General features: G+C 44.1%; 1 protein-coding gene across 3 annotated transcripts in view; it reads left to right on the plus strand.

Moving 5' to 3' along the window:
- Nucleotides 1–16104, plus strand: part of LOC124035963 — a 28698-nt gene that overhangs the window by 3040 nt on the left and 9554 nt on the right. For all 3 annotated transcript variants that reach the window (XM_046349955.1, XM_046349956.1, XM_046349954.1), the window contains 2 exons: nt 484–2315; nt 2484–2663. In XM_046349955.1, coding sequence (XP_046205911.1) covers nt 678–2315; nt 2484–2663 — 1818 coding nt within the window. In that variant the 5' untranslated portion in view covers nt 484–677. The remainder of the gene's footprint in view (nt 1–483; nt 2316–2483; nt 2664–16104) is intronic.

A 16104-nucleotide genomic window follows, 5' to 3' on the forward strand; every position in this document is an offset into this window, starting at 1 on the left:
CATTCCCTGCTGCCATTTCTAAAGAATATTATTATTATTGCTATACAGGCTGCCGAGGAGGAATGTGTGTCAGTAACACTACACGGTCTCACGATATACCTTTTTTCAGAAACTAATAAATGCAACCTTTTAAATGTATTGATTGGAGCTATTGATTCTTATTTTCCTGATTTTTAACAATATACTGCTACATAAAGATGACAATCTATATCCAGAAGATTTTTCAGTCCTGCATATATATTCATGCTCTCAGGCTGACTCAGCATATTTAGTCCAAGGCAAAACAGGGAGGGAGGCAGAGACCGTTTTCAATTCGCGCTACTGTTTTTGGATTGACTGATTCAATTGCATCTGATGAGAATATTATTCAATTGTGAACATGAATATTTATCTGTAAAATTAATCTCCCTGTCAGACTTTTTAAATTAAGCTGTGTTGTGTATGCTATGGAACAATGAATTTGTATTATTTAATTTTTTACAGGATGTCTGACTAAAGAGAAGATTCAGACACCCAAGTCTCATCCTGCTTACCCTGAGGAAAAGAGATCGCCTGAAAAGAATGGCAATAAAGAAACACTTCCCCCTTTACTCAATGTGACCTCGTCTCTTGAGAATGTTTCCATATGTCCATCATTCTCAAACACTCCGAAAGCAAAAACAGTCACTGTAAGTTCCATGACAGGATCTTCTTTCCTGTCCAATAGCAAGGAGCTCTTTGAAGACTGCCAGAAGAGGTATGAGGGACAGAGGAATGCACAGAATCAGGAATTACCAATGACATCCTGTGCTAATCGCGATGCTGTCGACGCGGACTTCGCTATAGAGGCGATGTGTGACCCAGTAATTCTCAATGTACAGAACGACCAAAGATCACAAGGTCTATTGCCATTAAGCAATCATGGCGAGACCAATCACCAGTTAACCAGTACAGGGACTGAGGAGTGTTTGGTATCCCACCCTGGCAGCACCATAATAGAACCTAAAGAAGCTGAACAAACAATGAAGACCAACATATTTGTATCCAACAGAGGAAGTCTGTTCAGTGCAACCTTTGTCCACAGCACAGGCAATAGTGACACAAAGATGAGTCGTGAAAGCCCCTTGTGTGATGACAGTGTCTCTGAAACAGGGGATGAATTAGATGCCGTTTCTTCCAGCAGTGACTGTCTGACCTACATTGAGGACGAGGAGAAGGCTGTTATAGATGGAACGAGAGGCGGAGGAAACACACGCATTCCACACTTCACCAAAAGGTCAAAAAATGGATCACAAACTCAGCCTTTATGTCTAAATCCAGCAAGGATATACCACTCTTCTTTGAGTAAGCCATTCGCTCAGTTGTGCATTCCACTGGTTTTACAGATGTCCAAACCAGTTACTACAGGGTGGTCAAAAACAACTGTTTCTGAGGAGGGAATATCAGAAATACTTTCCCCAGTGGATGAGGTTCTGTCCTATGGAAGCTACGAACTCCCTCCACCTGTTGTGCACTGTGCAGGATATGGGAGTGTTAGCTCCACTCTGCTACCTCCCCAACCTGCTTTTGAGGTGATCACAAGTGAAGAGGAATTCCCGCCTTCTTCCGAAGGAAATTATCTGTGTCTCAAAGAAGATCCATCCATTAACAGTGAGCTTGTTCTTCCTCTCCCTGATGATAAGAGACCACATATAAACAACACAATAAACTCTGGTGAAACTAACAAAGACCTTGCGGAAGGTCAGAATGTTTTTGACAGAACTGAGAACTCCAGCTTGGTTCCAGCGGAAGAGGATGTCACAGACTCACTCTTCTACTTTGACATTGGCGACAGGGTTCTTGTCTGCCTTTCCAGACCTGGTGTGCTGAAATACAAGGGGCCGGCAGCATTTGCTGGTGGCCTTTGGGCAGGTGTGGTGCTGGACAGGCCAGAAGGAAACCACAACGGGACCTTTAGAGGGGTGAAATATTTCAGATGTGATAGGAACTGTGGTGTTCTGGTCCGAGCGGAGGACATCTCTCCTTTACGAGGGACACAAGACAGTGATCTGGATACTGAGGCTGAGGAGGATCCCTTCTCAGATGAAGAACCACCAAACTGCTTGAAATCACAAGAGGATGGATTGAAAGAAGATGAAGCCTCAGGTGGACCATTGGAAGGCAACATAGACGGGGGACAAAATAAACCAATCAATGATCCTTTAACTACTAAAATTACCTATAAAGAGGGACAATTACAAGAGAAATGTTGCCAAAACCCTCAACTTGATTGTTGTAACAAGACACCTGAGGCATCAAGTTCATCCACCCCTATGCCTGTATCATCATTATTTCAAGTGAGTTTTGTCTTAATCAGACCGTGTAATAGCACAATTGAGGCAAACCAAAGTCATCACCGACTTTTACCTTGGGGGTATTTGATGTGTGTCTTTAGAGTGCCAGACCTACTTTAAATCCCTTAAAAATGCTTGCTCGTCAAACTATTTATTGGTCCTATTTTGCAGATTGGTTTTGATTCATGCCCCCAAACAGCAGGACACAACATGAGCTCTAGTTTTGACATAAACTCTTGGGTGGAAAGTTTGACTGAGGAGCTGATCCAAGACCTTATAATGGATGCTCTAGAGATAAGGATGAGAAACAGAGAGAAAGGCTTGCTCAAAGAGGACAACAAACAAATTGATGTGAGTAAAGTTTTACATTTTTTTTTTTTTTTACATCACCTTCCCAAAACAAACAGCATAGACCAGCATAAATGTTAAGCTTTTCCATACTTGTCTATTCGGTTTCATGCTGGTCGGATTCTGGTCAAGCTGGTCTAACCAGCATAATTTAGCTGTTTTTTTTCTGGCTGACCAGCACGGTCTAGCGGGTTATGATGGGAGACCAGCATGGTCAAGCGGGTTATACTTAGAGACCAGCTTTTGTTGTGTTTTCACTGGTGAAAAGCCTGTATTATGCATCCACTGGTGGCCAGCCTCCACTGTGTTTTTGCTGGTGGCCAGCCTCCACTGTGTTTTCGCTGGTGGCCAGCCTCCACTGTGTTTTCGCTGGTGACCAGCCTACACTGTGAATTGGGGCCATCATAAACTAAAGCAAAACCAGAATCAAGTAATGTTTTATACTGGCTTGCAAAGGGATGTTTCATTCCTATTGGAAAGCAGCCAGAGTTTATTCCCACAAACTGCATTCAGAATGACTGCCAAGGTTAGAAAGACTACCAAACCATCTAAACTGGAACAACCATTTCACTAATGGGTATAATAAGGCCAACTAACAGATTGGATTAGTTTAGACCCCCCCATGTGCATCAGCAGTGTCTACTTTTTTATGTCAGTCACTGACCGTTACTCAATTAGGCATTACTCAATCAATTAGGCATAAATTATTCTATGCAGCTATCTAGGCTTGTAGTAATCATGGCCGAATTACCGATTTGGGGGCCCTCACTTATTTTGTGTTCATGCTCACTCAGACATCATATTAACATGGCAAAAGTCAGGGCTTTGACTGCATGTGTGGGTCTGTATGTGGGTAAACAGACCAATGAGTCACTGCCACCACTCATGATGAGTTCCTACTTTTTGTGGAGCCCCCCATCAAAGTTTCCCAACCCTGCTGTAGGGGAACTATTTAGAGTTCCATTTAAACCAACCCATGAAGAACCCTCTGGCTCCATGTAGAGCTAATGACAGGTTCTACAGCTTAAGTGTTTTCGGGAAGTTTTCCGACCACTTGACTTTTTCCACATTTTGTTACGTTTACAGCCTTATTCTAAAACTGATTTAAAAAAAATCTTCATCAATCTACACACAATACCCCATAATGACAACGCAAAAACAGTTAAGACATTTTTGCTAATTTATTAAAAATGTAACCCTGAAATGTTACATTTACATAAGTATTCAGACGCTTTAGTCAGTACTTTGTTGAAGCACCTTTGGCAACGATTATAGCCTTAAGTCTTCTTGGGTATGACGTTACAAGCTTGGCACACCTGTATTTGGGGAGTTTCTCCCATTCTTCTCTGCAGATCCTCTCAAGCTCTGTCAGGTCTCTACAGAGATGTTAGATCCGGTTCATGACCGGGCTCTGGCTGGGCCACTCAAGGACATTCGGAGACTTGTCCCCGAAGCCACTCCTGCAATGTCTTGGCTGTGTGCTTAGAGTCGTTGTCCTGTAGGAAGGTGAACCTTTGCCCCAGTCTAAGGTCCTGTTCACTCAGCAGCAGGTTTTCATCAAGGATCTCTCTGTACTTTGCTCTGTTTATCTTTCCCTCGATCCTGACGGTTTTACCAGTCCCTGCCCCTGAAAAACATTCCCACAGCATGATACTGCCACTACCGCGCTTCACCATAGGGATGGTGTCAGATTTCCTCCAGACGTGACGCTTCGCATTCAGGCCAAAGAGTTTACTCTTGGTTTCATCAGACCAGAGAATCTTGTTTTAGGTCTTTAGGTGCCAAAGTGGGCTGTCATGTGCCTTTTACTGAGAAGTGGCTTGCGTCTGGCCCCTCTACCATAAAGGCCTGATTGGTGGAGTGCTGCAGAGATGGTTCTCCTTCTGGAAGGTTCTCCCATCTCCACAGAGGAATTCTAGAGCTATGCCAGTGACCATCAGGCTCTTGGTCACCTCCCTGACCAGGACACTTCTCCCCCGATTGCTCAGTTTGGCTGGGTAAGTTAAGTTACCAGCTACAGTAAGTTACCGGCTACTGAGTTGTAGTAAAAATACAGGATTTTTACAGTTGAATGAAGGTGTTATTGTTGTAAAATGTCTTGCTGTTGTTTACCTCACTGCACTTCAAAATGTAGACAATGTGCTGGCGGGGGATCATATTTGGGGGCATGGTCTAAAATATTTTATATTCATACCAACCATATATGGAAGTGTTGTACCAGCTTACGTGGTTTTATTGTTATGTTGAACAAGCACATAATTTGTCCATGCCTAGTTCTACAATCTTTGCAAGAGGTTGCCATGTATGCTACCAATATGCTACTGGCAGTTAGTGACGTTACGTTTGATACTGGGAGCTCCGAGGCATGCGTCGTAATTGCTAAGCAGTTAACTTTGAAGAACATCCTCAATGACTTCTGAAGCTTCTTTAGATCACATACTTTTTCAAACCATATGTTGCACAATGCGAGATCCCACTGATTTCGCCATGGTTCCGGTGCTTTCTTCAATTCCAAGCTGTTTTCAATCAATGACCTCTACTGGACACAGTACTTACAAAATAAATATACGTGTAGGTACAGTTGAAGTCAGAAGATTACATGCACCTTAGCCAAATACATTTAAACTCAGTTTTTCACGATTCCTGACATTTAATCCTGGTAAAAAATATCTGTGTTATTTTAAGAATATGAAATTTCAGAATAATAGCAGAGATTTATTTCAGCTTTTATTTATTTCATCACATTCCCATTGGGTCAGAAGACAACATAGGCTCAATTAGAATTTGGTAGCATTGCCTTTAAACTGTTTAACTTGGGTAAAACGTTTCAAGTAGCCTTCCACAAGCTTCCCACAATCAGGTGGGTGAATTTTGGCCCATTCCTCCTGACAGAGCTGGAATATCTGAGTCAGGTTTGGAGGCCTCCATGCTCACACAAGCTTTTTCAGTTCTCTCCACAAATGTTCTATAGGATGGGGTCAGGGCTTTGTGATGGCCTCTCCAATAGCTTGACTTTGTTGTCCTTAAGCCATTTTGCTACAACTTTGAAAGTATGCTTGGGGTCATTGTCCATTTTGAAGACCCATTTGCGACCAAGCTTTAACTTCCTGACTGATGTCTTGAGATGTTGCTTCAATATATCCACATAATTTTCCTACCTCATGATGCCATCTATTTTGAGAAGTCAACTTGATGTCAAAAAGGGAAGCATGATGTTAGATGAAAACCTGGTATTCCTATTGATTGTAGGCTACTAAAGCCAACAACTTATCACTGCACCACAGAGTTTTGATGAAAACAGTGGAGAAAAATAAATGTTTCTGATAATCACAAGCTTTTATTTATTCCTGAGAGGCAGATGTCACTGATGTGCGTTGTGAACAGATAATGAAGCACAGAGTTATGAACCATTTTTCTGCACAATTTCTTGAAAGCGCCGAAGCCTTCAGAAAGCCTCGGTTTCCCATCACCACTGAGAGTTAGTTGCCAGTGAGTTACTAGCAGTTTCTGGCTATTAAGTTACTTTGAATTTTACAATAACTTACTGACAGCTGATTGCTAGTTAGATAACTCAAAATTCACAGCAAATTCCAGGGAACTAACTTTCATTAAATTATTGTGAAATGCAGTAACCTCTTAACAGTGCATCACTTTAATGTCACATGCTCTTACAAAGATTGCAGAACTGACTGTGTTAAAAGATGTGCTCAACCTTTGACAAAATAACTACTGATGTTACATTTGATACCAGAGATCCAAAGGCATATGTCACAATTGTCAAGCAGTGTACTTCAAAGCAGTATGCCAATGCCTGTATCCTAAATTATTATTATTTTGAAAAGCAGTTGTCACTCATGTACACCGTGTTAATCAAAGCCTCACGTATTAACCATAATTTCAAAACAATTGGCTGCATAGACTCATTGGTTCAGAAAGATTTGTTTAATAACCCGTTAGTGATCTCTTTGCGTGCCAATCCCTTTAGCGGGATGGATTTGACAACATCCAGTGAAATTGTAGTGGTCCAAATTCAAACTACAGAAATGTCAATATTCAAGATAACCGAAAATATAAGTGTAATACATCAAAATAAAGCTTAACTTCTTGTTAAGGAACATTTGCTATCTAACTGGGAGTCTCCTGAGTGAAAGCATCTGAAGTTCTTCAAAGGTAAATGATTTAATTTGGTTGCTTTTCTTATTTTCGTGAAAATGTTGCCTGCTGCCAGCAGAGCCTAGCCTAGAATTATGCCATGATAAACTTACACAAATGCTTGTCTAGCGTTGGCTGTAACGCATATTTTGAAAATCTGAGATGACAGTGTTGTTAACAAAAGGCTAAGCTTGTGTTCGAATATATTTATTACATTTCATTTGCGATTTTCATAAATAGGAAAAGTTGCGTTATGGTAATGCACTTGAGGCATCCGGATACGGGATTGCTAGTCGCAAGAAGTTAATTCAGCCGCAGTGTCAGATTTCAAAAAGGCTTTACGGCGAAAGCGGACCATGCGATTATCGGCATGTGGCGACACAAAAGTAAGAAATAACGATACCTTTGAATATCTTCTTCTGTTGGCACTCCAAAATGTCCCAGAAACATCACAAATGGCCCTTTTTGTCGATAATGTACCACTTTATATCCTCAAAATGTCAATTTATTTGGCACGTTTGATTCAGAAATACTCCGGTTCCAACTCGTCCAACATGACAACAAAGTATCTAATAAGTTACCTGTAAACTTGGTCCAAACATTTCAAACAATGTTCCTAATCCAACCTCAGGTATCCTAAAATGTAAATAATCAATACAATTGAAAACTGTTTCCAATACCGGATAAAAAAAAAAGTGAAACTCGTTCCAGTTCACTCGCACCAGACAGTAGAGTCCACATGGAGTTACACTTACAAAGAATAGCACTACTTCTTCATTTCTCAAAAGGAAAAAAACATCAACCAATTTCTAAGACTGTTGACATCTAGTGGAAGCCATAGGAACTGAAACCAGGTTCCTATTAAATAGGGCTTCCCATAGAAAATAATGGGAAATACTATGACCTCAATTATTTTTTCCCTGGATGGTTTGTCCTCGGGTTTCGCCTGCCAAATCAGCTCTGTTATACTGACAGACATTATTTTAACAGTTGTACAAACTTTAGAGTGTTTTCCATCCAATTCTACCAATTATATGCATATCCTAGCTTCTGGGACTGAGTGACAGGCAGTTTTCTTTGGGCACACTTTTCATCCAGATGTGAAAATACTGCCCCCGAGGTTTTAAACATCAGTTCCACCTACGGTTGGCACAAATGGACAAATATTAGACCACACCCCAAAATATTTAGTGATCCCCACAGGTACATTGCCCTCACCTATATTTCAAAGCGCAGAGATTTTTGTGCTTTATATTCACAATACTGTGTCGAAAAATTTACCATTGTAGTAGATTATCTGCACATGTACCCTAAAAAAGTTCCTATGTGTGCCTTTGACCTTTTTGTACCCCAGGGAACAACACTGTACTGTACCTGCACTGTACATTCTTGGTAATAAAGATGTACATCTGAAACATTAACGCACTTCGACCCCATAGCTTGCAAATTCAAATCCTCAAAGCCCTTATACACACTTTACTTCAAGTGTCCTTGAGCACTGCTATTTTAAAATTGGTGTTGTCAGATAATCTGAAAATTATTGACTTGATTCTGAGCAATGTTTATCGAAGTGCATAAATGTATTCTTCATTAAATCTGTGACATATCTCTGTCATGCCGACTGACCTGATGATGTTTCAGGAAATTCTGGTCAGAAGCAACCAAGAGGTTATGAGTTTAAATCTCAAGTGAGGAATAGTCTCAAGTAACCTGCTTTCAGCAGTATATTTTCCTTCTACAGCAATAACACTTTTTTTCAGCTGTGTTATTCAGTAATGTGTTGGTGTTTAATTTACTTTCAATGCAACTAGTACAATTTTAGTGTACCGTAAAAAGGACAGGAACTTTTTACAGTCTTTCTCAATTGCTAAAACACAATTTCTGAAACCTTGCTCCATTTCCTGAAAACATTAAACACAAAACCTCATCTTCAAGCACTATTTCCATAACCTCTGACTCCTCTCGCAAAATGAAACATTCGCCTCGAAACAATTTTACCTGTGTTCAAAATCAAACACTGCTCTCAAATCATAAGCAAAGTGATCAAAATGATATACACTCTCAAGCAGTCAGTAAACAATACACCAAAAAATTGACAACACATTGTTCAAAAAAAAGATCATTGTCTTTTGATGAACGAAAACATGTTCTATCATAGTAGCTCAAAATTGATCAGAAATTACTACTCTGTTTTGCTCTTTGCGATTTAGTTTTTTGTTCTTCCTCCTCCTTGTACCCATATTTTTACAGTACTGTACCCTGCATCTCACAAACTTATCCTTTGTCTCTGTGATACTGTAATTCTTGTTCTTTGTTGATATGAGCCTGTAACCAGTCAAAATCTATTGAGCAGTCAGTACTGTTAATAAATGGTAAGAACAATGTTCAGGGCCATACAATTTGTCCATTGTATACAATACTAAAAGGGACAAAAATCAAAGGAGTAAACATGTGATCAATGTGCTTCTTGTCGTTGGGCTGGGTCAGGCCAGAGCACTTCGTCGACATCACAAGCAATATTGTCCCTCCTGAGGCAACGGAGGAAGAAGCCACGTGTGTGCCGTATCCAGCCCTGACATGATTCCTCACCTATATCACCACAGGCTAAATCCATGACTTGCAGCAGATTTACTCTGGTGTAGGGTTGTCTATCATACACTTTCCATCTCCAAGAGGAGAAAAAGTCCTCAATCGGATTCAGGAAAGGCAACTATGGAGGGAGGTACAAGTTCATAAACTGCCCATTGATGTTAAACCATTCCCTTACCTGAGCAGCTCGGTGGAAACTGACATTGTCCCTCACTATCACATAGGTGGGAATGAGATTGTCATGTTTTGTCTTATATTGTCTTGTCATTTTGCTTTCCCTTCTGTTCGTTTTCCCCCTGCTGGTCTTATTAGGTTCGTTCCCTTTTTTCTCTCTCCCTCCCTCTCTCTCTTCTCTCTATCGTTCCGTTCCTGCTCCCAGCTGTTCCTATTCCCCTACTCAATCATCTAGTCTTTTCACACCTGTTCCTTATCTTGCCCTCTGATTAGAGTCCCTATTTCTCCCCTTGTTTTCCGTTTCTGTCCTGTCGGATCCTTGTATATTGTTCGCCGTGCTGTGTCTTTGTCTCGCCCTGTCGTGTCTTGTTTCCCTCAGATGCTGTGTGTGAGCAGGTGTCTGAGTCTGCTACGGTCGGTGCCTTCCCGAGGCAACCTACAGTTAATGGTCGAGTCTCCAGTCTGTCCTCGTCACTACGAGTGGAATTTAGTTTTTTATGTTTTGTTTTCTGCTCTGATTGTCCAGGAGTATTGCCTATTTCCTTTACTGGAATAAAGACTCTGTTTTCGCCAAATCGCTTTTGGGTCCTCATTCACCTGCATAACAGAAGGATCCGACCAAGAATGGACCCAGCGACTACAGATTCTCGTAACACTGCCGTCGAGATCCAAGGAGCCATGCTCGGCAGACACGAGCAGGAATTGTCTGCTGCTCGTCATGCCGTTGAGAACCTGGCCGCTCAGGTTTCCGACCTCTCTGGACAGTTCCAGAGTCTTCGTCTCGTGCCACCTGCTACTTCCTGGTCTGCCGAGCCTCCGGAACCTAGGGTTAATAACCCACCTTGTTACTCCGGGCAGCCCACGGAGTGCCGCTCCTTTCTCACCCAGTGTGATATTGTGTTCTCTCTCCAACCCAACACATATTCTAGAGAGAGAGCTCGGGTTGCTTACGTCATATCACTCCTTACTGGCCGGGCTCGAGAGTGGGGCACAGCTATCTGGGAGGCAAGGGCTGATTGTTCTAACAATTACCTGAACTTTAAAGAGGAGATGATTCGGGTTTTTGATCGTTCAGTTTTTGGTAGGGAGGCTTCTAGGGCCCTGGCTTCCCTATGTCAAGGTGATCGATCCATAACGGATTACTCTATAGAGTTTCGCACTCTTGCTGCCTCTAGTGACTGGAACGAGCCGGCGCTGCTCGCTCGTTTTCTGGAGGGACTCCACGCAGAGGTTAAAGATGAGATTCTCTCCCGGGAGGTTCCTTCCAGTGTGGACTCTTTGATTGCACTCGCCATCCGCATAGAACGACGGGTAGATCTTCGTCACCAAGCTCGTGGAAGAGAGCTCGCGTTAACGGTGTTTCCCCTCTCCGCATCGCAACCATCTCCCTCCTCTGGCTCAGAGACTGAGCCCATGCAGCTGGGAGGTATTTGCATCTCGACTAAGGAGAGGGAACGGAGGATCACCAACCGCCTGTGTCTCTATTGCGGACTTGCTGGACATTTTGTCAATTCATGTCCAGTAAAAGCCAGAGCTCATCAGTAAGCGGAGGGCTACTGGTGAGCGCTACTACTCAGGTCTCTCCATCAAGATCCTGTACTACTATGTCGGTCCATCTACGCTGGACCGGTTCGGGTGCTACATGCAGTGCCTTGATAGACTCTGGGGCTGAGGGTTGTTTTATGGACGAAGCATGGGCTCGGAAACATGACATTCCTCTCAGACAGTTAGGGAAGCCTACGCCCATGTTCGCCTTAGATGGTAGTCATCTCCCCAGTATCAGATATGAGACACTACCTTTAACCCTCACAGTATCTGGTAACCACAGTGAGACTATTTCCTTTTAGATTTTTCGTTCACCTTTTACACCTGTTGTTTTGGGTCATCCCTGGCTAGTATGTCATAATCCTTCTATTAATTGGTCTAGTAATTCTATCCTATCCTGGAACGTTTCTTGTCATGTGAAGTGTTTAATGTCTGCTATCCCTCCCGTTTCTTCTGTCCCCACTTCTCAGGAGGAACCTGGCGATTTGACAGGAGTGCCGGAGGAATATCATGATCTGCGCACGGTCTTCAGTCGGTCCAGAGCCAACTCCCTTCCTCCTCACCGGTCGTATGATTGTAGTATTGATCTCCTTCCGGGGACCACTCCTCCTCGGGGTAGACTATACTCTCTGTCGGCTCCCGAACGTAAGGCTCTCGAGGATTATTTGTCTGTGTCTCTTGACGCCGGCACCGTAGTGCCTTCTTCCTCCCCTGCCGGGGCGGGGTTTTTTTTGTTAAGAAGAAGGACGGTACTCTGCGCCCCTGCGTGGATTATCGAGGGCTGAATGACATAACGGTTAAGAATCGTTATCCGCTTCCCCTTATGTCATCAGCCTTCGAGATTCTGCAGGGAGCCAGGTTCTTTACTAAGTTGGACCTTCGTAACGCTTACCATCTCGTGCGCATCAGAGAGGGGGACGAGTGGAAAACGGCGTTTAACACTCCGTTAGGGCATTTTGAGTACCGGGTTCTGCCGTTTGGTCTCGCTAATGCGCCAGCTGTTTTTCAGGCATTAGTTAATGATGTTCTGAGAGACATGCTGAACATCTTTGTTTTTGTCTACCTTGACGATATCCTGATTTTTTCACCGTCACTCGAGATTCATGTTCAGCACGTTCGACGTGTACTCCAGCACCTTTTAGAGAATTGTCTCTACGTGAAGGCTGAGAAGTGCTCTTTTCATGTCTCCTCCGTCACTTTTCTCGGTTCTGTTATTTCCGCTGAAGGCATTCAGATGGATCCCGCTAAGGTCCAGGCTGTCAGTGATTGGCCCGTTCCAAGGTCACGTGTCGAGTTGCAGCGCTTTCTAGGTTTCGCTAATTTCTATCGGCGTTTCATTCGTAATTTCAGTCAAGTTGCTGCGCCTCTCACAGCTCTTACTTCTGTCAAGACGTGTTTTAAGTGGTCCGGTTCCGCCCAGGGAGCTTTTGATCTTCTCAAGAAACGTTTTACGTCCGCTCCTATCCTCGTTACTCCTGACGTCACTAAACAATTCATTGTCGAGGTTGACGCTTCAGAGGTAGGCGTGGGAGCCATTCTATCCCAGCGCTTCCAGTCTGACGATAAGGTTCATCCTTGCGCTTATTTTTCTCATCGCCTGTCGCCATCGGAACGCAACTATGATGTGGGTAACCGCGAACTGCTCGCCATCCGCTTAGCCCTAGGCGAATGGCGACAGTGGTTGGAGGGGGCGACCGTTCCTTTTGTCGTTTGGACAGACCATAAGAACCTTGAGTACATCCGTTCTGCCAAACGACTTAATGCACGTCAAGCTCGTTGGGCGTTGTTTTTCGCTCGTTTCGAGTTTGTGATTTCTTACCGTCCGGGTAGTAAGAACACCAAGCCTGATGCCTTATCCCGTCTCTTTAGTTCTTCTGTGGCTTCTACTGATCCCGAGGGGATTCTTCCTTATGGGCGTGTTGTCGGGTTGACAGTCTGGGGAATTGAAAGACAGGTTAAGCAAGCACTCACGCACACTGCGTCGCTGCGCGCTTGTCCTAGTAACCTTCTTTTCGTTCCTGTTTCTACTCGTCTGGCTGTTCTTCAGTGGGCTCACTCTGCCAAGTTAGCTGGTCATCCCGGCGTTCGAGGTACTCTTGCTTCTATTCGCCAGCGCTTTTGGTGGCCTACTCAGGAGCGAGACACGCGCCGTTTCGTGGCTGCTTGTTCGGACTGCGCGCAGACTAAGTCAGGTAACTCTCCTCCTGCCGGTCGTCTCAGACCGCTTCCCATTCCTTCTCGACCATGGTCTCACATCGCCTTAGACTTCATTACCGGTCTGCCTTTGTCTGCGGGGAAGACTGTGATTCTTACGGTTGTCGATAGGTTCTCTAAGGCGGCACATTTCATTCCCCTCGCTAAGCTTCCTTCCGCTAAGGAGACGGCACAAATCATCATCGAGAATGTGTTCAGAATTCATGGCCTCCCGTTAGACGCCGTTTCAGACAGAGGTCCGCAATTCACGTCACAGTTTTGGAGGGAGTTCTGTCGTTTGATTGGTGCGTCCGTCAGTCTCTCTTCCAGGTTTCATCCCCAGTCTAACGGTCAAGCAGAAAGGGCCAATCAGACGATTGGTCGCATACTACGCAGCCTTTCTTTTAGAAACCCTGCGTCTTGGGCAGAACAGCTCCCTGGGCAGAATACGCTCACAACTCGCTTCCTTCGTCTGCTACCGGGTTATCTCCGTTTCAGAGTAGTCTGGGTTACCAGCCTCCTCTGTTCTCATCCCAGCTTGCCGAGTCCAGCGTTCCCTCCGCTCAAGCGTTTGTCCAACGTTGTGAGCGCACCTGGAGGAGGGTGAGGTCTGCACTTTGCCGTTACAGGGCACAGACTGTGAGAGCCGCCAATAAACGTAGGATTAAGAGTCCTAGGTATTGTTGCGGCCAGAGAGTGTGGCTTTCCACTCGTAACCTTCCCCTTACGACAGCTTCTCGTAAGTTGACTCCGCGGTTCATTGGTCCGTTCCGTGTCTCCCAGGTCGTCAATCCTGTCGCTGTGCGACTGCTTCTTCCGCGACATCTTCGTCGCGTCCATCCTGTCTTCCATGTCTCCTGTGTCAAGCCCTTTCTTCGCACCCCCATTCGTCTCCCCCCGTCCTTGTCGAGAGCGCACCTATTTACAAGGTACGTAGGATCATGGACATGCGTTCTCGGGGACGGGGTCACCAATACTTAGTGGATTGGGAGGGTTACGGTCCTGAGGAGAGGAGTTGGGTTCCGTCTCGGGACGTGCTGGACCGTTCGCTGATTGATGATTTCCTCCGTTGCCGCCAGGATTCCTCCTCGAGTGCGCCAGGAGGCGCTCGGTGAGTGGGGGGGTACTGTCATGTTTTGTCTTATATTGTCTTGTCATTTTGCTTTCCCTTCTGTTCGTTTTCCCCCTGCTGGTCTTATTAGGTTCGTTCCCTTTTTTTCTCTCTCCCTCCCTCTCTCTCTTCTCTCTATCGTTCCGTTCCTGCTCCCAGCTGTTCCTATTCCCCTACTCAATCATCTAGTCTTTTCACACCTGTTCCTTATCTTGCCCTCTGATTAGAGTCCCTATTTCTCTCCTTGTTTTCCGTTTCTGTCCTGTCGGATCCTTGTATATTGTTCGCCGTGCTGTGTCTTTGTCTCGCCCTGTCGTGTCTTGTTTCCCTCAGATGCTGCGTGTGAGCAGGTGTCTGAGTCTGCTACGGTCGTCACTACGAGTGGAATTTAGTTTTTTATGTTTTGTTTTCTGCTCTGATTGTCCAGGAGTATTGCCTATTTCCTTTACTGGAATAAAGACTCTGTTTTCGCCAAGTCGCTTTTGGGTCCTCATTCACCTGCATAACAGGGATTCTCATTTAGCTCTTTACCCTGCTGCTCTTGAACCTGCTGCTAAAAAATAGATATCTTAGATTGGCAATAAATCTTAGAAGGTGCTGGGTGTTATATGGCCCGAGTGTAACATGGTGATGTAGAACACCACGGTTGCTGATAGCAGCACAGATTGTGACATTGCCACCTCGTTGACCAGGGACTTCAACAATGGCCTACTGTCCAATCATGTTTCGGCATCTCCTTCTCCTCTTTGTTAGATTGAAGCCTGCTTCAAATCACATTTATTTATATAGCCCTTCGTACATCAGCTGATATCTCAAAGTGCTGTACAGAAACCCAGCCTAAAAACCCCAAACAGCAAGCAATGCAGGTGTAGAAGCACGGTGGCTAGGAAAAACTCCCTAGAAAGGCCAAAACCTAGGAAGAAACCTAGAGAGGAACCAGGCTATGTGGGGTGGCCAGTCCTCTTCTGACTTCATCGACAAAGATGAACTCATTGGGTCTGTCCAAGGATTCCAAGTCAAATATTGTCTGTGTAGAAATACAATATACTGTATGTAGGATTTTGTAAGTCATACAGAGACAGTGCTATACTGTAGAGTACAATTAGGCTTCTGATTCACATACATTGTATGTACTGAAGAGTAATGTCATTCACATAGTATGTGTTAGTACTGTAGACAATCTGGATTACACTTACTTGCACATGCTGAGCTTGCAGTTCTTTCACCCTTGGTGAGTTGCGTTCAAAAGGTACTCTGTATACTTGTTTCATTCACATCCTGTTACGATGGAGGACACGGTCAGTTGTGGAAATGCTCACACTGTTGATTCCCTGGAAGTGTGTGTTGTCTTGTATCACTCGTTCCTGGATTTCTCTGAGTTGTATTGCATTATCTTGAAGGATCATGCCAACTATAACGGCCTCTTGCTCCCGAGTGAATATAGCTGTCCTTCCACCTGCATGTGACAGTCTTGCAATTCTACAAAAAGTAGTTGTGCAGTTACAAAACATATTTATGCAGTACAATACATACAGTGATTAACATTTACATTACATTTAAGTCATTTAGCAGACGCTCTTATCCAGAGCGACTTACAAATTGGTGCATTCACCTTATGACATCCAGTGGAACAACCACTTTACAATAGTGCATCTAAATATTTTAAGGGGGGTGAGAAGG

Source organism: Oncorhynchus gorbuscha, linkage group LG05 (genome assembly GCF_021184085.1).
Source record: "Oncorhynchus gorbuscha isolate QuinsamMale2020 ecotype Even-year linkage group LG05, OgorEven_v1.0, whole genome shotgun sequence".
Lineage (NCBI taxonomy): Eukaryota > Metazoa > Chordata > Actinopteri > Salmoniformes > Salmonidae > Oncorhynchus > Oncorhynchus gorbuscha.